Here is a 24,451-nt window from a genome sequence, read left to right as displayed (position 1 = left end):
CAAGACTGATGTGGACAACGCCGGTCTTGATGAACTGAGGTTTAAGACCTGTTTTTTATGTTTACTGCCCATGAGAAAAATAGATATTAGGCAGCCCTGTCTGTGCAAGTGAGCCTCTTTCTCAGTATAACATTAAGCTTAGCTTTCTTATATTTTATTGGAGGACTTGTGCAGCATATGACAATAAGGTGATAACAGCAGAAAATTATTACTCAGTTAGTAAGAATATTGCACTTACCTGAAGATGAATCTATAGTAAACATGGATGTCTTATCTCCAGGTATTAGCTCATATAGCACTTCCCCAAACATTCCTCCATCTTTATCACTAGCCACAACGTTAAGTATCTCTGTTCCTGGTTGAGTATGACTGCTAATGCTTGTCACATAACTTGTATGGTCAAAAACTGGTGCATTGTCATTTATATCTTCTACATCGACTCGAACAAATGCTTGCGCACTCAGACCACCCTGTTAAAAAAATGACATATATAGGTGAGATATAGATGAGGGAAAAATAAAAAAGCACAGTTCAACAGCATTCATAGACCTGCAGTGGACATGAGTGTTTAGAAGATAACATTCACTTTGCTTGGACAGTTAAACCGACCAGATTTTCTACCCGCCCCTCCAAAAAAAAAATAAATGGAAGTAAAACAGCTGTATTTATGCTATGTGGGAACATGACCATATGGGGGATTCTTTTCAGGGGACTAAATAATTATGAGACTGTAGTAGGAAATAAAAGTGCCATTTTGTATGGAATTTGGAGAAACCACTCATGCCGACTAGATGTGCTCAGCCTCGATCAATACAAATGACTTGAACGAGACCAAGCACGTCTAGTCAGAATGTGGCTGAAAGTAGGCAAATCACATACTTGAGGTCAGATGACTCCGCAATCATGGCAGCGACACCGGGGAATCCTGACAGTGTGCGGTGAGCGTACTATAAGAATTCATAGAGTGCCTGCAGACTTTCACCACAAGACCGTACAACCCCTTTAATTATTCCTTATCATAAGTAGAGCTGTCTCTGTGAGGCCTTCAGGTTTCCCATTCAAGATGTTCATAAAATAGTGTAACTGAATGCTCCAAATTTATAGCTAAATCAAAGGACATGAGTGATATTCAATCACCCTGTTAATAAGCAGTGATAATTAGATCAGACAATATACTTCAATTTGGCTTCCAGAATAGTCCGTGCTACCTATAAACAGTATCATTTCAATCTCTATTTTACGCTTCTTTTTCTATTACTCAGGACTTTCAGTGCCAGTGTCTAATTAGGGCATCATTCCAACTTTTAAACAACCCATTGAAATTTTAATAGAAAAGGTTGTCCTTTTCAGATGAATTGGCAGCAAAATGATCTTCATAGATGATGAAAATGATTCCACTGAAGAGGTGTATTATTTCTGTCAATTGTCATATGGGCCTATGTAGTCTGACTCCTTAAGCAGCAGATCACAAAAGACTCATTCAGATGACACCATCATTAACTTACATGATATTCTGAAGGTTGTAATAATTAATTATTGCTGACAACCTCTTAAATTTTTACCGTTACCATCATATTAAACATTGCAGGACAGACAGGGCTAATGCACGATGACTTCCCTGCAGGACTATTTTTGGTGTTTGTAACAATTATTCTTAAAGAAGCACTCATATATATATATATATATATATATATATATTTTAATTGTGAGTATATGTGCACGTAATGTAATCTGAGTGTATATCGCGGCTCTCTCCGGTGTCAAGTGCCGTTCTTCTCTTCTCATTCTTCTCCTGTTCTCAGTGACATCACCGCAAATGCGACTAGCCGACTCACCCTACTCTCTATTCGAGAGCCGGAAGTCTCTATTACAATAAAAGTCTGTGGAATCTCATTCTGCCGCTCCATAGGTTTACACTGTAAAAGTCACTTCCGGGTCACGCAGAGTGCAGCATGACCGAGACAGTTTGTAAAGCGGTGACGTCACTGAGAATAGGAGAAGAATGGCGTTGGATCTCGGAGAGAGCAGTGGTAGGTGCGTATATTAATACACACATTACAATACATGCACATACACACATTTAATAAAAAATATATACATAAGAGTGCTTTTTTAATGGAAGCCGCTAATGACTTATTCTGTTCAGACTTGTCAGACTTTATCATTTGGCATACTTGTAATCATGATTGTATTTGATTTACCATCTAAACCTAAACCAGTAACTAGAGATGGTGAGAGTCAATTCACTGGATCACCATTGGCCAAGTCAGTAATCTGAGGCCGCTGGGTGGTAGCCCTGAGAGCCAACTCCTACCTGCCAGCAGCCACAGCTCTTCTTTTGACTTGCCAACCTGGTGCGACTCACTTGCGCATCATGCCGCACAATGCTGACATCGCACTGGGCCAGCTAATCCAAAGAGGAAACATGGATGCTGGCAGGTCAGATGCAGTTCTCAGGGCTCCCACCCAGCGGCCTCAGATTACTGACTTGGCCAATGGTGGTCAATTTACTGACCTGGCCGATAGACCAGGTCTTGTGAATCGATTCGCACAATGTACTACCAGTAACCTCTTATTAAATGAAATTGCACAAATTGAAATAAAAAAATTAATATTTTTTTTCAGCATAATAAATCTTTTATCGCCTGAAGAACCAGAAAACAGATGGAAGAACTCTTAACTCACTGTAACAGCAACTGCCATTCTATGGCTACAGTGACAGTAAATGTGGGAGACCATGGATAAGAATCCTTCTTCTTTGCATTCTGAGCAGGCGTGTGCGCACTGCCACAACCAGACATTTGCACTAGAAATATTAGTTAATTTTCTTAGACGGTAAGTTAATGCATATTGATTATGGTGGATTGATCTACGGGAATAGAAGACACATCAGTTATCTGAGATGGCTCACTGGCTGAATATAAGAATATCTCAGCTGACTAAATGATGACTACCCAGGGACAAGCAGGCAGGTATAATGTTGTTATTATGGCTAGAATATATTTGCATTATATTGGGTTTTACATTTTACCGAGTATACATTTGTGTCAGATTCTGAGGCTATTCTTGTCAGTGTCAAGGACTAAAGTGCTTCCATCTAAAGCCGATTATGAAGATTCTGGACACGGACAAGCAATTTAGATAAAAATTTGGAGACACCTTGAAAATGTAAAACTGTTCTAATGAAAGAGATCATTTAAAACTCAGTCAAAAGGCATTCATAGCCAAAATTGAAAATGCATTTTTCAATGTTTTATACCTAGCCCCCTATTGATGCACACTTTCAGAGCTGCCTTTCAGCCTCATGCGTGCCCTTGAAACTCTCAGTCTGAAAAATAATTGTATTGAAGGAGAAAAGTAAGTTTAGCAGATATCTAGGCGTTCTGCTTCCTCCTTCAGCCATTTTCTGTGACTTTGTAAGGGATGCTGGAGACTGCATCTAGCTAGTTTATCTGATTTTTATTAAAGTCCACATTAAAGACCCAGCCCACGTACAAAACCAATTTACAAAATGAAAATAGAGTAAATACCCTATACACCACTGTAGCAGATAAGTGTGGAAAAAGACCTCTAAATCATACCATATCTGGCAAACTATTGCTGTGCACCTGTGCACACATAAGAAATGCACTATGTGTGAACATATGTAAGAATTAAATATAAGAAAACTAAAAGTTATACAAACCCTCAAGAAAAAGCTAAAAGATCACGATGAAAGACAGACAAATGCATCAAAAGACACTATTGGAATGGCACACACTAAAATTCCATATGAGAAATTCAGCCAAATGTGACCACCTTATCCCCCACTTGATATTAAATATGCAAAAAATAATAAGTACTGAGCAAAGATCCAGTAACTGTTCCTAATTAACCCTATTTGAAGGCCCTTCCTAGCCGTGGAGATTGGCAGCTTAGATAGAAAAACGATATAGCGCCCTGCTCCACTATCAGCTTCTCTGCTAAAGCCCTAATATGCACCTAATAGAATAATAAAACCGCCAATGCTAAGAGACCATGCAATATAACTAATCCATCACATACCATAAAATATATCCAGCACTTCAGTAACACACATCACCTCAAGCCAGATAATGATTTGCTAGTAGAAGACGGACTTATCTCAGAAATCCAGGTATCTTTATCCCACATCACTGTATCCTGACACGTTTCCCTTCTGTCAGGAGGTTCATTAAGGGATTAAAAAATGACCAGTAGCCATGAGACAAATAAGTGCTGTATTGCATCAATAGCTACAAGTTACCTTGCAATTAGTAAGGCAATATAGCGCTTATTGTCTCTTGGCTACTGGTCATGGGTCATCTAATAAAAAGTGTGTGTTTTTAGTGAGGTGAGATACTTTATTGGTTATCTTTGTCAAGATTTGGCACAACTTCTTGTCTGTTCATCAATTTTGGAAGGATGTCCAATTCAAGGTAATGTCACTGTTGTACAAAATTTAAGCCACTTTTTGGTGACAGTCTTCACAATTTTCCATGGTATATACAATGCCTTGGGAATTTTTCTGCACCATTCTCCTGCCTAATAACTTTCAACAATGAGATCCCTTTGCTGTATTGCAAGCTGTTTACAGCTTCTGCTGTAAATTGGAACTAAGAAAATGTCAGGATAATCCTACTAGAACAGCTAAAGTTTATATAGAGTTAATCAGAATCAGTTTAAATGATGGCAGCTGTGTACAGACTACTATTTAACATGAGTATAAATGTAATTGACTAATTCTGAATACAACCACGTCCCCAGTTATAAGAGGGTGCTCACACTTATGCAACCACATTATTTAAGTTTTGTTATTTTTATATTCCCTCTCACAATTATTTTTGTTTGTTTTCCCATATTTGTGACATTAAACATGGAAAAAGTTCTAAAATTATTCTTCTTGGTATGTTTTTTTTTTTACCTTACAAAAAATTAGCAGACGCGTGTAGATCTCTTATATTCACTGTGCAGTGTAAATTATTTTTGGAATCTGCTTCTCAGAGGTCATTCTGTCATATAAATTAACACTATTAACCTGCGGATATGAGGTTAATCTGCCGGTTAATAGCATTCTGACTCTAAATTTTATTTTGGCTTCAGTCACAGCTCTTTCAGGGGAAATAAAGTTAATTTGTTCCCGGCAGTGGGGCTCTCATAAAACCCCATATCTGCAGGTTAATAGCCTTATTTTACATAACAGGTTCCCTTCAACAACTTCTTTGACTACCACAAAGAGTGGTCCTACAGATAGGAATCATTTGGTTTAAAAATGTATAAATATGTTTTTTATTTTTCTTTAATATATTTTTTATAAAAATGTATTTTAAGAATAATTCACAAGGTAACCTTTAAGGGAATGAATGACTAGTTTTGCTTACTGATAAATGTTAGAATAATTCACTGTCTAAAGGCTCTCACAGTGCAATGTCTGGCAGTCTGATTGCAATTATAATTGACCTTGTCTTTGAATGTCTGCAAAAAAATTTAGTACAGAAGTAATAAGAGTTGGGAGTGCTTGAAATATGGGTTTTCTATTGTAAAACCCTTATTTCATTATAAAGTTATAAAATTATGTAATTTGAGCTTGATTTTCCCATGCTCATTACTTTAAAGATAGCGGAGCTTTAGAAGGAAATTAATTTAATTTAATAATAAAATAATAAAGTATTCAAAATGCATCATTTGTATTAGCTATGCAAACACAAGACTTGCTATAATTTAATTCATTGCTCATTCTAAATTATCTTCTATATAATCCAATATGTTCCAACTTTCGATGTTGAACCCGTGGTAAAAAATTGAACAAGGATTTCATGGCCATTTCCATCAGGACAATTCTCACTGTCAAGCAAGAAGAAAAATCATTGCTAACTAGTAACTAGTGATGACTCTTTCCAGACAGAAATTTCTATTGTTATAGAGATGTGCAGATCAGGCAAAATTAGAATTTGCATGTTAATGCGAATTTTCCAGGGAATTTCGATTAGCAGGGAAGTTATTTTCCGCAAACTTAATTGTCCCTTGTCACTATGGATTTCTCTAAAACAGCAAAAAAGATTTCTACAAGAAAGATAAGGATTTAATCAGCATTAAAGCAGCTTTACGTACATGTCCTTAGTTTGGTGTATAAAATCCTGATGACAGGTTCTCTTTAATGATATCACATCTGATGCACATAGTCCCTGTAATGACCGCATACTAAACCAATGATTTATACTTTGGCAAACGCTTCTCATGTAATTGCTGTTACATGAGTTCTTCCCATGAAATCATGGTGAGTCTCTCAATTCCCACAGTAGTGTTTCCATTTGAACCTCGGTGGGTAATACCATTTTAGATATTGGGCTGGAATTCATATCATCTGCCAAAAAATACACTTTGTTATCAATGAATAAATGAGCTCGACTGGCCTTTTCATTAGATAAGTGCCTATCTGGCTATACATAATTTGTATAACTGCTCCACCTATAGAATAGTAAAGGTAACCTTTAAAAAATGTATTCCTATTGTCCATAACAGAGAACGCTAAATTACAGTTAGCTAGCAAGGCTTTATCAAGCAAAAGAATTAACATCTAGCTACAAGAGGATAATACTTAGCCCAAAAGCAAAATCACATATTCACAGTAGGCAAAGAGAAGAAAAATATGCATGTCATGGATGAAGAATACACATCTGTGATTCCACTAAAGATTGGATAAGGTCTACAGTGAGGTCATAAAGACCAACTGAAATCACATGTTATGGAAGAAACTAAATCGGCATCGGCTTCGGTGCTTTGACAATGTTATCTCTGGTCAGGGTTTCATTTTCAGACACAAGAGATACACAACTATGGAGGCCCCATGGGGAAGGACACCTGTTGATAAGGATCAGGACTGGAGAGTACACATACATTGCGAGTGTTAGAAGGGCGGTTGCAAACAACTTTATTGTAATGGAACGCAACCGACCCCGGGGTCCGCGATGCAGCCTGGTGGACTGCTGCCGAACACTTTCCGGGTGAAAAGGAAAACAACCAACTTAAATGATAAACCCTTCCGTGTTACTGCACACAGGAACGGGTATAGCAATTCGCACTATCTCCATTAGCAGCACGAGAGATATGCGGTGAAAAACTATCAGTAGTCCTGTTACAGCACAGGGACTACACTGGCGGCGCTAGGATGCGTGTGTGACTACGCCGACGGGTACAAGTGCCTCCAGCAGGCGTGCTACCGGACTGAAGGGTACTACACCACGTGGCTGACAGCTGATAGCCGTGGATAGGATGTCTGCAGGCTGCTCGGGGTGTTAGGCGACCCCTTTGGCAGAGCCAGACTGCTAGACGAAGCTACCTGCCTATTTCCACTAGCCTGCCTATTTCCACTACACCTGCCTATGGAAACTACGTGGAACACAGTCGTCCACACAACAGCATCACTTGCTCAATGATCAGAGCGCGCCGCCATGTTTGTGGGCGGGCCTTTTAAATACTAAGCCCTGCCCACCGTCGCACCATTGGTGATGCCACCCGTGGACCAATCAGGCAGTGCCAGGTCACCGGGTCAGGTGGTTGCCAAACCACCAATCACGGTCCGCCAGGTCACGGGCATACTCAGTGCGGCGAATCCTGGACTTAGACTCCAAGAGCCCTGTCTCCCTCCGCAACCTATGCTTAACGTTGCTAGGCACAAATACCCAAGAGACAATCTGTACATCTCGTGGACCAGCTAGGCGTTGGGGCTGACGACGATGCTGAGCAAAATCAGCCCCGGCTGGACCGGAATAGGAGACCACAGAAGGTTCTGGACCCATTTCGAATCCAGCAACAGCCCGACGCCTAGCAGCAAGTTGTTTCTGAAGTTTCTCAATGTCTATATACACTATATGTAACTATTTGTAAATGATTACTAGATTGGTTGAGGTTCAAATATATAGCACTTTATGGCATGAGTTTATTAATTAAAGGGAACCTGTCACCAGCTTTTTCCCATATAAACTAGGGCTAGCACCTCTGTTACAGCATACTAGAATGCTGTATATATGTCCCCAATCCGCTCTGCAAGGCACAAAAAATAGCTTTTATTATACTTACAGAAGGCGCAGTCCGTATCGATGTGCACCTCTGGTCTTAATCCAGTGCCTCCTATCTTCTTGAGATTGCTGTCCTCTTTCTTGTTTCTTGTGGATGACTTGTTTTACATCATCCACACAGTGTTCTCCATTGCTCTCCTGCGCAGGCGTACTTCTTTCTGCCCTGTTGAGGGCAGAGCAAAGTGCTACAGTGCCCATCCTTTGGGAAAGGCCAAAAAGCGCCGATGACGTGTAGGTTAAAACAGGAGCCAGAGCATGCACACTAAAGTACTGTGCTCTGCCCTCAGCAGGGCAAAGAGAAGTAGGCTTGAGCAGGAGCGTGATGGAGGACAGTGTGTGGATGACGTAGGACAAGTCATCCTCACGATGCTTTGAATGAGAATCATAAGAAGAGAAGGAACCCTAGATCAAGACGAGAGACGCCCATCAGATCAGACCACATTGTCTGTAAGTATAATAAAACCTATTTTTGGGCCTCGCAGAGCAGATTGGGGACATATATACAGCATTTTAGTATGCTGTAACATAGGGCTTACAGATGCTGGACTGTATTTTGGGAAAACCTGGTGACTTGTTCCCTTTAATAGTGTCTAAGATAAGTACTTCACTAATAATGTATACATTTTCTGGCTATTCCATACCTTATTTAATAAATTGAAAAGATTATTTTTGCTCCTGTAGATAACAAAAGGTTAAAGATTGGATAGTGTATGAATAATAGAGGAAGTGCACTTATTCATGTTTAGCAGTGCCAAGTGTTTGTGGCCTAAATTGATACTCCAGTGAACACAGGCTATTAATTCAGCAGCAACACAAATCTTTCTGATAGTTTACTACACAGTGTCAGTGTAGGAAAAATGTATCAGTTTGGCTCCCAGACTGTTTCCTACACGGATTATCTAGACTGGATACAATTGTATCCACTTCTCAGCTGTGCAGTGTACAAGTTTCAGAGAGTTCTGGATCACTGACAACAAAATAAAAGGTAAAGAAGAACTTTAACATGGCTAAGAAATTAAGAACAAGTTATATTCAAAAATTATGTTCCTTTTAATATGCAGTAATTAAACTGTATGTCAGTGTGGGGTGGACAATTCTTTATTGCCCGTCATATTACGGTTACGAAAATGTAACCTCATCATGGCCGTCTAAATGAGGATTAAATAGGAATAAAGTATGTAGAAAGCCTGAAACACGGAGAGAATCTAAAAACCAAATTCAGATTATGAATTAGTCCTTCAAGACAATCCCTATTGTCCTAACATGAAATCCTTATCAGCAATTGGAGAGAGGCAATAAATGATACTGTAGAAACAAAAAAAGCCTCAGAATGATGCAACAGAGGAAAACGGCTAATGTGTTGTATCGCTGTGTTCCAAATTCTCAGTACAATTGATTAAACCTGTCAAGTAGTGGAATTTTGACATAGTGAGATGCCGTTTTAGTATGGTGATGAATTATATATACAAATGTTTCTTCACTCCTCCATTCATTTATGGCATCTGTTTGTAAGATATAATGTTTTCTAGGCAGCAGCTGAGATGGGATAAAAAGTACTGTATGGAAACTAATCTTCATGTGTAACAAAGGGCATATAACAAAGTCTTTGAGATCTCAGCAGAGCAACAATTAAGTAACAACGTATTTTTCATTTATGCAAAACTTTTATTGTCATCAGTTCTATTTTGTGAATATTTTATTAAAAAGTATTTCAACCAGAAGCATTCGTCTCCTATACACAATATGAATAACAAATATTAACGATTGTGAGGGTCTTGTCACTTGGACTCCACTGATCACTAAAACATTAATTTTGAATGGAGCACCAGGACACAAGCTAGACTCATGCTTCATTTAAGTGATCAGACCACTACCAATTAAGACTATGTTCACATGCAGCATTTTTGCTATGTTTTTTGTAGCATTTTTGGGTACAGATTACATGTGTACTTTGTCTACAGTACATGTTTAATAATGTCCGTTTCCGCAACTAAAAAGGCTTAAAAACACTGTGGAAATGCTGTGAAAACGCTGTGGAAAATGCTGTTGTGTTTTTTGCAGTGTTTTTTCACTTTCTCATTGTTTTCTAGGGGTGAAAAAAATGCTCCAAAAATGCAGAAAGAATTGACATCTGCCGATTTCAAAAACACAGCAGTTCTCAAATTCAGTCAGTAAAAAAAAAATACCAAGCATGTGCATGAGATTTCTGAAATCTCATAGTTTTGCTGTTACTGTAAAAAGCAACTTTTAATTTGTATTAAAAAAAAATGCAGCAAGGAAATGCTGCAAAAAAAACACATGTGAACAAAGCCTTAGTGTTCATAACCTATTCAGTGGAGTCACTGATTGGGGACTATTGCTTTTGCATACCTAAATATGGTTCAGTATAGTGTTCCAAGAGATGCATGTTTAGTTTTCTAAGTTTTCATTAATTGTTTATATATATTTTAGGTGGTGTGGGATTGCTACTCACTTGGCTGCATGGTGAGGTAACACAGGAACCAGTTCCATTTAAATGTCCATGCTGGTTTATTGGTGCTTCATAAAGCATGCCACAAGCAAAGGAAAATAAATGGCTTTCAGTGCAGGCAAAACAAAGTAAACATTTCTAACAATTTCACTTTAGAGCCAGTCCAGGACACACAGGCTCTACAGCATCCAGTATACCTGCTCAGTCTGGAGATAACACACAGAAGTCCTTCTTACCTCCACACACACAGACCATGTGTCAAACAAACAGACTCCATTTTATCCTGTGAACCACACCCAGGGGTTGGGTATGTGGGCAGACAGACTCACCCATCTCTCAGGCTGCCCGTGAAACCTGGCCCAGATGCACAAAACAAGCCTCTTAGTGCTATGTGCACTAGAGCAATACTCCAGGTTTACATCACAGAGGACAACCACTTCTGTGATACATACCTCCCATCAATTAAGTGTCCAGTAGCCACCTTACAGTGGCTACTAGAATGTTATTGTAAATTAATATGAAATTTGGGTAATGAAACTCCTAAAGCATTATCAGACAGCAGTAGTGGTGTGACAGGAGAACATCAATGCTGAGCGCACAAAATAGTGGAGACTAAAAAGCTACATGAATGATACTTGCTCCTAGAGGCGAACTAAACTTGATCTATCTCCTAAAATTCTTTGCACAATATAAAACATATAGCAAATAATTGATTCCAATATGCCTGGTAATTTGAATTCATTTGAATGTGACTAATAACAGGACATTCACTAAATCTAAAAGCCTCCACATATGCCTAGCAATACCAATCTACTATAGCAACACAATACAGTGGTGTGAAAACGTATTTCCCCATTTCCTGATTTCTTATTCTTTTACATGTTTGTCACACTTAAATGTTTCAGATCACAAAACAAATTTAAATATTAGACAAAGATAACACAAGTAAACACAAAATGCCGTTTTTAAATGAAGGTCTTTATCATTAAGGGGAAAAGAAATCCAAACCTACAGGGCCCTGAATGAAAAAGTGATTTCCCCCTAAACCTAATAACTGGTTGGGCCACCCTTAGCAGCAACAACTGCAATCAAGCGTTTGCGATAACTTGCAATGAATCTTTTACAATGCTCTGGAGGAATTTTGTCCCACTCATCTTTGCAAAATTGTTGTAATTCAGCCACATTGGAGGGTTACCGAGCATGAACCGCCTTTTTAAGGTCATGCCAAAGCATCTCAATTGGAGTAAGGTCAGAACTTTGACTAGGCCACTCCAAAGTGTTAATTTTGTTTTTCGTAAACCATTCATAGGTGGACTTGCTGGCATGTTTTGGATCATTGTCCTGCTGCATAACCCAAGTGCGCTTCAGCTTGAGGTCACAAACAGATGGCCGAAAATTCTCCTTCAGGATTTTTTGGTAGACAGCAAAATTCATGGTTCCCTTTACCAAAGCAAGTCTTCCAGGTCCTGAAGTAGCAAAACTGCCCCAGACCATCACACTACCACCACCATATTTTACTGTTGGTATGATGTTTTTTCTGAAATGCTGTGTTACTTCCCAAATACAATGGGACATACACCTTCCGAAAAAGTTCAACTTTTGTCTCATCAAGATGTTTTCTGGCAAAACTGAAACGAGCCTTTATGTTCTTTTGGCTCAGCATTGGTTTTCGTCTTGGAACCCTGCCATGCATGCCATTTTTACCCAGTCTCTTTCTTATGGTGGAGTCATGAACACTGACCTTAACTGAAGCAAATGAGGTCTCAGTTCTTTGGATGTTGTTGTGGGGTCTTTTGTGACCTCTTGGATTAGTCGTTGCTTGGGGTAATTTTGGTCAGCCAGCCACTCCTAGGAATGTTCACAAGTGTTTCATGTTTTTGTCATTTGTAGATAATGGCTTTCCCTGTGGTTTGCTGGAGTCCCAAAGCTTTAGAAATGTCTTTATAACCTTTTACAGACTGATAGATCTCATTTACTTTGCTTCTCATTTGTTCCTGAATTTCTTTAGATTGTAGCATGATGTCTAGTTTTTGAATATCTTTTGGTCTACTTCACTTCGTCAGGAAGGTTCTATTTAAGTGATTTCTTGATTGAGAACAGGTGTGGCAGTAATCAGGTCTGTGTGTGGCTAGGGAAATTGAACTCAGCTTCCCAAAGATGTGATAAATCACGGATAATTTATGTTTTAAGGGGGGGGGGCAATCACTTTTTTACACAGAATAGTGTAGATTTGGATTTCTTTTTCCCTTAATTATAAAGACCTTCATTTAAAAACTGTATTTTGTGTTTACTTCTGTTATCTTTGTCAAATATTGTAATTTGTTTTGTGATCTGAAATTTTTAAGTGTCACAAACATGCAAGAGAATAAGAAATTAGGAAGGGGGCAAACACTTTCTCACACCACTGTATATATGTGTAGTATCAAAATGTATCCACATTATAGTGCTGTTATGTCAAGATGGCTGGAGGTTTTATTGTAGCCAAAATTCCTGATGGAGCAAGAGGTTTTCTCAACATGAAAAATTGTTAAAATTACAAAGCACTAGTAAAAATAGGCAACTTTGCAATTTACTTGCTATTTTATTACCAGTCATCTAGGAAAGCGTATAGTACTTAGAAACTGTTTTAGATAGAGCTTGAAGCTGGCTGGATCCGACCACCTTCAGTTTCACTACATTCCTCTGAAACTGCAGAGACATTGTATAGTGCACAACTTGGAGCAGTAGTTCAAACATTTCTGGCAAGCAAGATGTCAATAGGCTGGGTACTGGTGCGCTCCTGAAGACCGATCTTGGGAAAACCCCTTTAATTGCTTCTGTACCACTAAAAGACTATCAACACCAGAGAAGTCTACATATAACTCTGCAATGACATTCCAAAACATAATTTAGTAAGCAGCTGAAGGAGGTCTGACAGTTACGTAGATTCCCCATAGAAAAGGCAGAGATGGTGTTTTTCACTATTTCTACCCCCTGGCATCATTCATAGTCAAAGTGCTTCTATGGAGATACTGGATTCTCTGGAGATACTAGCGTAGTGAAATATGAATGCACAGAAAACACAATGAAAAGATTAATGTTATTTACTCCTACATCTCTATTTAATGTCATAATCTAATCTTTTTTTAATATACTTTATTTAAAAATTCTGTATTCCCTCTATATATAAGTGCTTTATTTTACTCCTACTACTTCCTCTTTGATGACACTTCTTTGAGAATCCCAGTGCATGCTGGGATACTCAAATGAGTCATCATCAGGGAGGAGAGGCTGCTGTCACTGCTGCAGCCTCTGTCCCCTCCCTGTAGCAAAGTGTTATCAGTGATGCCCATTTCAGGGACTGGGATTGTCCTTGCTGTACTGAGCATGCATTGGATATCAATTCCGACAGAAGTTTGGTAAGATCTTGTCACTGTGCACTGTTCTTCCCAGTGCACAGTGACAATTCGCTCTCACTGGCTCTGATCAGCAGGCAACAGAGCGCACTGTCATTGCACATTGTAAGTAAAGAACGAGCGAACAGAGACCAGCGGCGCCCTCGCAAGTGATGTCAAGGAATAGGGAATTTTTTTATTAAAATATATTAGAAAAAAGATTTGATTTTGACATTAAATAGATAGAGATTTAGGAGTATAATAAACTTTAGTTGCAGACCACGACTTTAATGTCTTTAGCATGTATTTATAAAGAATATTTCTATTAGGAAGAGGGACATGACATTACATCGAGCATCTGTTATTCTTCATGTATTACAATCTTTTTAGCATATACAAAGATCAAACTTGTTTACAGTCAGATTATTCTGTCATGTGGTAATTAATTCAGAAGAGTATTTGGAGATGTTCAGCATACAAGTATAAATGAATTCATTTTCTCTCATTTCATGGCTAGCTAACAAATCACTGTATTTATCAGTGCGTTGTGCACATGGACTATAAGATCAGCAAGCAACAAGAATTATGAACTTCAAACCACATTAATTTATTAGCAGGGACAAAAAGATGTATTAGAAGCCATTTGAAACATCCCCTTGCCAAAATGGTAAATTGTGAGAAATGTCACAACTCACTTTGCCAGGGTACAGCTATAGTGGGTACAGGTGTTGTAAACACACCCTAGAGGGGCCCAAATGGTCTCTGCCCCATATGAGAAGACAGGATAGCTGGGGCACAGCTAGTAGACACTTTGCACTAGATTAATGGTATATCAAGTTACGCACCTGGTACTGACTGTAACTATTATTGGCATTTCATAACTGTTGTTTCAAAAGGAATTAATGACTGTTAATAGTTAATTGATAATGTTGTAGAACTACACATCTCAATCAACAAAAACTCTGCGTACTGATCTGGATACAGAGTAAAGAAGAGATCGATAAATATTAAAATTAAATATTTTTATTATGCAACAAATGAACCCCTTTCCGACGTGGTCAGTAATAGTACACACCACGTCAGAAAGGCCGGTTCAGGGGGGCTCCGGCGCTGAGCCCGCACTGAACCGGGCACATGTCAGCTGATTCTTACAGCTGACATGTGCCCGCAACAGCCGCGGCTGGAATCGCGATCCACCCGCAGCTGTTAACCAGTTAAATGCCGCTGTCAATCTCTGACAGTGGCATTTAACAGCACCACGTCGGAAGCGCGGCCTTGGCCCCGCCCATCAGTGACCCCGTCATGTGATCACTGATGGGTGGGCATAGCAACACTGGGTCTGCAGCAGACCCCTCTGGTTGTCATGTAAAGATTGCTATGAGCGCCACCTAGTGGTCGGCGCTCATAACACATGAGCATTTCTACTGCATACAGGCGATCTGCTCGTCACCTGTATGCAGTAGAAGCAATCAGAAAACTGCTGCTTCTAGTCTCCTATGGAGACTATTGAAGCATGCAGAAAGTGTAAGAAAAAGTTTTTAAAAATATAAAAAAAATAAAAAATATATAAAAGTTTAAATCACCCCCATTTTGCCCCATTCAAAATAAAATAATAATAAAAAAAAAACCACATACACATATTTGGTATCGCCGCGTTCAGAATCGCCCGATCTATCAATATAAAAAAAGAATTAATCAAATCGGTAAACGGCGTAGCAAGAAAAAAATTCCAAACGCCAGAATTACATTTTTTTTGGGTCGCCGCAACATTGCAGTAAAATGCAAAACGGGCGATCAAAACATCGGATTTATCCCAATATGGTATCAATAAAAAACGTCAGCTCGACGCGCAAAAAATAAGCCCTCACCCGGCCCCAGATCATGAAAAATGGAGACGCTACGGGTCTCGGAAAATGGCGCTTTTTTTTTATTTTGTTTTTTAGCAAACTTTGGATTTTTTTTTACCACTTAAATAAAAAAGGACCTATACATGTTTGGTATCTACAAATTCGTAATGACCTGGAGAATAATAATGGCAGGTCAGTTTTAGCATCCAGTGAACGTGGTAAAAAAAAAAAAAACAACAACTGTGAAATGGCATTTTTTTGCAATTTCACCACAGTTGGAATTTTTTTCCAGTTTTCCAGTACATGATATGGTAAAACCAGTGATGGCATGTAAAAGTACAACTAGTTCCGCAAAAAATAAGCCCTCACACGGGCATATTAAATGAAAAATAAAAAAGTTCAGGCTCTGGGAAGAAGGGGAGCAAAAAACGAAAATGAAAAAATGGAAATTGCTCCGGTCAGGAATACAATGGTTAAAAAATGAAAAAATAGAAACAGTCACTTTAATATGGTAGATGTTTCATAATTGACTAGGGATAATAAATACAGATATAGTATACACCATTTACCTATTTATTGCACTGTCACTTTATTAAAATTACTGACATAATTTATAGCCTCACGGCTTCATAGTAATACTCTTAAGATTTCATGGGAATTAAGATCTATCTTTATGATATTTTTTAGGCAATGTCACTTTAAATGGTAGATGGTTCATAATTGATTATGGATATTAAATATAGATACAGAAGGCACTATGTGTTTATTCATTTTTTGCACTGTCACTTTAATTAAAATTATTGACTTTTTTCATTTTTAGACATGTTGGCTTCATTGGTTGTTACTTTACAGTCCTCAAATTTATTATAATATGTTCCTAATAAGTGATTCACCCTTAAGCACTTGTCACTTTAATCTAAGTTCATTATTAGCAATAATAATTCATTTAAATACTATAAATTAACTTAGCAGGATCAGCATATCTCTCTATCCCTCTTTTCTACATGGGTGTAATTAATGAGATTGAGGCAGTTATCCTGATTTTGTCCGTCTGGCCAAATATCTGACTGAGCGCATGCGCAGCCTTCTACATCCCCGTAACTTCCGGAAGCGCTCAACTCTGGCTGCATGCGTTCCACCATGCGTGCCACCATGCGTGCCAGTGAGCACTTCCACAGGAAGTTGATTTCATCATAGGGGGAAGAGGACGTGATATGTCCCGCCCCTCATTTTCATACCGGCACAATAATAGGCTAGAACCTTGCATAAAAGGACGGTTAACCCTCACCCTGGCATGCCCCCAGAAGAAGATGAGCGGCGAAACGTGCGTCGGGGTGAGGGGGACATTGTCCTTATCCTGGATCACCCGGTGTCTCTATTCACCATCTTCTATTAGGTATTTATTCATTGTCTATGCCCTAAATATACTGCTTAGTATGATAGGATGTGCAGACTGTAATGTATTTGGTAAAGCCTATGATAGCTCACACTTAGAATCAATATATGTGTTATGTCCTATTTACTAGCTATAACCTAGGTAAAACAATTCAGTTTTAGACAGATAATTTATTTGGGGACAGTTGGTATTTATAGATATTCTCATCATAGTTGCTAATTAGTCCTTTGATAAACTAGACTATTACATTTTTTGATACATTGATTTAGTGTTTGCATCCAGATCAGTATACAGAATTTTTGTTGATTGTGATATTGTTTGAAGTGCCATAACTCCTATACTGGACCTTTTTGATATTACAACTCAATCAGTTGTCTGTCTTTTAAAACTTAAAGGCTTTGTCCACGTGCTCGCCCATTTCTTCTTTTGCCCCAGTGTATCGAAAATGGAAAATGAAGGAACATTGGAATATGTTTTAATTTAAATGTCCTATTGTAATAGACAGCAAAGTAGTTCTGTATAGTCTCATCTTTAAGTCATATTTTCTTGTATCAGTCTCCTATTTTATGCTAACAAAAAAGTAGAGTAGGAAACAGATAAAAGATCATATGACTGCGGAAACAGACCATACAGGGTTTATAAAGTTGTAATGTTTAATATAGTGGCAGGTAGATCAAGACCCAGCTGTGATACATTCGCTATTCAGGTGGAATGTTTTTTTTTAATGCATGTGGCTTCAATTGGAGGTAATGCATCTATTTGCCCTACCAAACTGTAGGGAAAGTGTGAAACTCTTGGGCATAGATAAAAAAAAAACCTTTAAGTACCGCATGTTCACTTGAAGATAGACTTGAAGAGTTTTTTCTTTTCTTGGCTTTTCTTACCAAGGAAAATACAAAAATTCTCTCTGATTCATCTTGACTACTGCAACTCACTTTTAATGCTTTTTCCTCCATTGAATCCATAATGTAGTAGCCAGGCTCATATTTCTACTCTGTGCCAGTCATTGCACTAGTTGCCCATCTACAGAATACAACATAAACTTATTTCTCTCACCCATAAAGCTCTCCACAGTTCTGCACCACCCTATTTCTCTGCCCTCATCTCCGACTACCACCCTACCTATGCTTTCAGTTTTGCTAATGATTTTAGACTAACACTCTTCATAATCTGAACCTCCCGTTCCCATATACAAGATTTTATTTGTGCTGCGCCAATTCTCTGGAATGCACTACCCCAGACAATCAGGTTATTTACCTTTTATATCTGCCCTATTTGCTCATAGATTGTAAGCTCTTTTGAGCAGAGCCCTCACTCCTCATATTTGAATTATTGAATACTGCATTACTCCGTAATGTCTGATATTGTTTGTACATGACCCTTCTGCATTGCAAAGTGATGGGGAATATGTTAGCACTATATAAATAAGAATATTATTCACAATATTAATATAGTAATATTATTATTTCCATCTCAGCCTCTCTGACCATCAGAGGTAGGGCTATGGAAACAGCAAGTGCAATTGCGATACACTGTTTGTTTAGATACTACTCAAACAAATAGGATTTACAGAAATGGACTGGTATAGTGAGCGTAGAACACTTAACATTATTTTTATTTCAGAAGTTCTGAGCCCACATGTGACTTTAGAATGACTTTATTGAAATATCTACATTCATGTGCTATATTTGTGTAGCATTTTTTCTCTATGATCCTTTGTTGGACTTAAAAACACTATAAAAATGCATGTTACAAATGGAACAAAAAAGTTGACTAAAAACACTAGTAACTCTTGGAATTCATGTTTTTTTTTTACAAGATTTTTACAAAATGCTGTAAAACTAATGTATAGCCAAACAGTGCATTCTAGAAACATCATTCTGAAATATTCTTGCTTTATAAAACTTTATAATCTTTTTTATTCTATTTTATTTTTTTTATAAATTCAAAGCAGAACATGTTACATGGTATGTTACAAGCGTCTTCCACTGTGTGCCATCTAATTGTAAAGTGATGCTATGTCATATAAACACAACAATATAAGAATTCCGGCATGCTTCTTCATCTTTCATATGTTAAGATGAAATCCAATCAATAACAATAAATTCCTCAATGCCTAGAAACATTGCTTTATGATATGTGACTCTGACTTGTTCCATTATATCCAATGAAGCTCTACATTTTGCCTAGGGTTGCACTTACATTGTGTTTTCGTTAGACGACTCCTAACAGCGTGCAAAAACTGGCACATACATTTACAATAAGGTGTTTTTCCCATCATGAGAAGTCGATTGCAAGCAGACGGTACAGATTCCTGTGTCTTTCGTGAAAATGTAAATTCCACACGCATACAGAGGATTTTTTAATGTAGTTTTTTTTTTTTACGTTTACATTAGATAACTTTTGATCAATATAAGAATAAAACTATATGTATAATAATTAAGAATAAAATATATTACAGCTATTACTCGAAAAGTGAAAATGATGAAAGCCCACGGAGTGACTGCAGACCCTAAGACTAAACAACCCCTTTAAGAAATTTCTCTGGGCTGTCAGTGTGCCAGGAAAGCTACAATATAGGCCCATTTTCTGGCTCTTTCTGTTAACACCCTTACACTTTTAGAAAAATGCTGGGGCCAGTGGAAAAGAGTAAAACGTCTTTTTGGTGCCAAAATAAATGGAGTGGATACGTTTTCCTACATAAGTTGCCCCTTAAAAACACAACACATTGTGGTTTCAGAGCTGAATTCAGCCCAAGGGCAGGTGCATACGACCATATTTTCAGTCCGAGTGCGATCCGACAAAACTTTGGATCGCACTCTGAGCAGTATAACACTATGGGGCCATGCACATGCTAGATTTTTTCCTTGGACCACGCCGATCCTAGGAAAAAAATTGCTGCATGCCCAAGTTTGATCTGATCGCACTCGGCAATGCAAGTCAATGAGTCTGTGGAAACCATAGGACTGCACTCGGATGACATCTGAGTGCAGTCCAATTTCCACTAACTGACAGAATGGAGACAATGGAGACATTTTTTTCTCCAACTTCTGCTCATCCAAGAGAATCAGATCACAGTACTCTTATCAGGGAGTGATCAGAGTGTGATTTGTATAATTGACCCGATTCTCTCAGAAGAGAGAATACACGGTCATTTCAACCTAGCCTAAGGGGAATGCAAATTCATACTGTGCCTTCACTAGGATAATGAAGCATGAGATGAATGTGCTGGCCAACCATGAAGAACAGAAAGCGCTTACTCAATTTCAAATTTCTACTTTGGGTGCATTAATCTTTTGTAAAAATCTGTGTTGATCTGTGCTTTTAGAATTAAATTAAATATACTCTATTAATACATATAGTTTAATAAACTGTGAAATAATTGCAACTTAATCTCAGTTATCAAAGCTCAGCAGTTTAAGCAGTATGGATTTTTATGAAGGTGATTGAATATAGGTACAGTATATAAACCACCTTTTAAAGGGGTTGTCCGGTCTAAATTGAAAAGTCTGCAGTCACTCTTCGTCACTGCAGACTTCTGAATTCCCCCAGCGCACGCACTCTGCGCTGCGGGGATTCACCGGTTTCTGAGGCGGGAACGGCAGTGATGTATTCGTTATGAATACTCACGGGGAGAAGTAGTCTAGCGGGCGCAGCCTCACTCCATACAAGTGTATGGAGCGAAGCTGTGTCCACTAGACGGGCTCTGGCCGGGACTATGTACAGTACAGACCAAAAGTTTGGACACACCTTCTCATTTAAAGATTTTTCTGTATTTTTATGACTAAGAAAATTGTACATTCACACTGAAGGCATCAAAACTATGAATTAACACATGTGGAATTATATACTTAACAGAAAAGTGTGAAACAACTGAAAATATGTCTTATATTCTAGGTTCTTCAAAGTAGCCACCTTTTGCTTTGATGACTGCTTTGCACACTCTTGGCATTCTCTTGATGAGCTTCAAGAGGAAGTTACCGGAAATGGTCTTCCAACAATCTTGAAGGAGTTCCCAGAGATGCTTAGCACTTGTTGGCCCTTTTGCCTTCACTCTGCGGTCCAGCTCACCCCAAACCATCTCAATTGGGTTCAGGTCTGGTGACTGTGGAGGCCAGGTCATCTGGCGTAGCACCCCATCACTCTCCTTCTTGGTCAAATAGCCCTTACACAGCCTGGAGGTGTGTTTGGGGTCATTGTCCTGTTGAAAAATAAATGATGGTCCAACTAAACGCAAACCGGATGGAATAGCATGCCGCTGCAAGATGCTGCGGTAGCCATGCTGGTTCAGTATGCCTTCAATTTTGAATAAATCCCGAACAGTGTCTCCAGCAAAGCACCCCCACACCATCACACCTCCCCCTCCATGCTTCACGGTGGGGACCAGGCATATAGAGTCCATCCGTTCACCTTTTCTGCGTCGCACAAAGACATGGTGGTTGGAACCAAAGATCTCAAATTTGGACTCATCAGACCAAAGCACAGATTTCCACTGGTCTAATGTCCATTCATGGTGTTCTTTAGCCCAAACAAGTCTCTTCTGCTTGTTGCCTGTCCTTAGCAGTGGTTTCCTAGCAGCTATTTTACCATGAAGGCCTGCTGCACAAAGTCTCCTCTCAACAGTTGTTGTAGAGATGTGTCTGCTGATAGAACTCTGTGTGGCATTGACCTGGTCTCTAATCTGAGCTGCTGTTAACCTGCGATTTCTGAGGCTGGTGACTCGGATAAACTCATCCTCAGAAGCAGAGGTGACTCTTGGTCTTCCTTTCCTGGGGCGGTCCTCATGTGAGCCAGTTTCTTTGTAGCGCTTGATGGTTTTCGCAACTGCACTTGGGGACACTTTCAAAGTTTTCCCAATTTTTCGCACTGACTGACCTTCATTTCTTAAAGTAATGATGGCCACTCGCTTTTCTTTACTTAGCTGCTTTTTCCTTGCCATAATACAAATTCTAACAGTCTATTCAGTAGGACTATCAGCTGTGTATCCACCTGATTTCTGCACAACACAACTGGTGGTCCCAACCCCATTTATAAGGCAAGAAATCCCACTTATTAAACCTGACAGGGCACACCTGTGAAGTGAAAACCATTTCCGGTGACTACCTCTTGAAGTTCATCAAGAGAATGCCAAGAGTGTGCAAAGCAGTCATCAAAGCAAAAGGTGGCTACTTTGAAGAACCTAGAATATAAGACATATTTTCAGTTGTTTCACACTTTTTTGTTAAGTATATAATTACACATGTGTTAATTCATAGTTTTGATGCCTTCAGTGTGAATGTACAATTTTCATACTCATGAACATACAGAAAAATCTTTAAATGAGAAGGTGTGTCCAAACTTTTGGTCTGTACTGTATAACGAATATGTACCTGCTCAGAAACCGGTGAATCCTCGCAGCGCAGAGTGCGTGCGCTGGGGGAATTCAGAAGTCTGCAGTGACAAAGAATGACTGCAGATTTCAGGGGCAGACACAGACTGTAGTGGGCCCCTGTGCAAGAAATTTTTGGAGACCCCCCCTGCCCTTCATAGGGCAACAAAGTTATGTAAACATAACCCCGCCATGTGCATCTCTCACCCCCCCCATGTGCAGCTCTCATCCCACCCGTGTATCTCTCATCCCCCCATGTGCATCTCATCCCCCCGTGCATCTCTCATCTCCCCCCCATGTGCAGCTCTCATCCCCCCATGTGCAGCTCTCATCCCCCCATGTGCAGCTCTCATCCCCTCCATGCATCTCATCTCCCCCGTGCATCTCATCCCCCCGTGCATCTCATCCCCCCGTGCATCTCATCCCCCCCGTGCATCTCATCCCCCCGTGCATCTCACCCCCCCGTGCATCTCTCATCCCCCCCATGTGCATCTCTCATCCCCCCCTTGTGCATCTCTCATCCCCTCCATATGCATCTCTCATCCCCCCCATGTGCATCTCTGATTCCCCCCACTCCTAGTTAATTAATTGTATTTAAAAAAAATAAAACTTGTTATACTTACCCCCATGCGATCCCTGCAGAATCCTGGCGCTCGTCCACGTCGCTGCCACCAGGTTCTCCTGACTTCCGGCCATGTGACAACGCCGTCACATGACCGGAAGTCAGGGGAATCATGAAGGCGCTGCCGCAGCAGCGCTGCACTGCTGCACAGAGGAAAGCAGCGCTGAGATGTCCCGGCGCTTAGCGCTCAGCATGGGGCCGGGGGCCCAAGGCCGGCTCCAGGTTTTTGTGGGCCCCGGGCGAAAGAGTCTCAGTGGGCCCCTTTAACACATACCACGATTCATGATGCACAGATACCGAAGAGAAATATATATATAGTACAATGCAAAGATTTCACTTCTTACATTACATGAGCGATATCTATTGTAAATTCCACAATAGCTCAGAAACCAGCGAATCGCTCCACACAGTATACTGGCCCCCATAAAATGCTCCATACAGGAGACTGGCCCCCATAAAATGCTCCATACAGAATACTGGCCCCCATAAAATGCTCCATACAGGATACTTGTCCCCATATAACGCTCCATACAGAATTTTGGCCCCCATATAACGCTCCATACAGAATACTGGCTCCCATATAACGCTCCATACAGGATACTGGCCCTCATATAATGCTCTATACAGAATACTGGCCCCCATATAACGCTCCATACAGAATACTGGCCCCCATATAACGCTCCATACAGGATACTGGCCCCCATATAATGCTCCATACAGAATACTGGCCCCCATAAAATGCTCCATACAGAATACTGGCCCCCATATAACGATCCATACGGAATACTGGCCCCCATATAACGCTCCATACAGGATGCTGGCCCCCATATAACGCTCCATACGGAATACTGGCCCCCATATAACGCTCCATACAGGATACTGGCCCCCATATAACGCTCCATACAGAATACTGGCCCCCATATAATGCTCCATGCAGGATACTGGCCCCCATATAACGCTCCATACAGAATACTGGCACCCATATAACGCTCCATGCAGGCTGTTCCCCACACATAATGCCCCACGCAGGCTGTTCCCCCCACATAATGCCCCACGCAGGCTGTTCCCCCCACATAATGCCCCATGCAGGCTGTTCCCCCCCTTATAGGATGTCACCCCCCCTTATAATGCCCCATGCAGTATGTCACCCCCCCTCCCTTATAATGCCCCATGCAGGATGTCACACACCCCCACCTCCCTTATAATGCCCCATGCAGGATGTCACACCCCCCCTTATAATGCCCCATGCAGGATGTCACCCCCCCCCTTATAATGCCCCATGCAGGATGTCACACGCAC

At 39.8% G+C, this 24,451-nt stretch overlaps 1 protein-coding gene across 1 annotated transcript in view; it reads right to left on the bottom strand.

Moving 5' to 3' along the window:
* The window catches only part of DCHS2 (dachsous cadherin-related 2), a 464,316-nt gene that overhangs the window by 221,694 nt on the left and 218,171 nt on the right, over nucleotides 1–24,451 (bottom strand). Inside the window, exon 3 of the mRNA XM_073645211.1 lies at nucleotides 239–470. Coding sequence (XP_073501312.1) covers nucleotides 239–470 — 232 coding nt within the window. The remainder of the gene's footprint in view (nucleotides 1–238; nucleotides 471–24,451) is intronic.

This window comes from Phyllobates terribilis, unplaced genomic scaffold (assembly GCF_046119375.1).
Source record: "Phyllobates terribilis strain yellow unplaced genomic scaffold, ASM4611937v1 Scaffold_1__5_contigs__length_1240528914, whole genome shotgun sequence".
Classification (NCBI taxonomy): Eukaryota; Metazoa; Chordata; class Amphibia; order Anura; family Dendrobatidae; genus Phyllobates; species Phyllobates terribilis.
The sequence above is the reverse complement of the archived record's forward strand: the minus strand, read 5'-3'. Positions and strand labels throughout refer to the sequence as shown.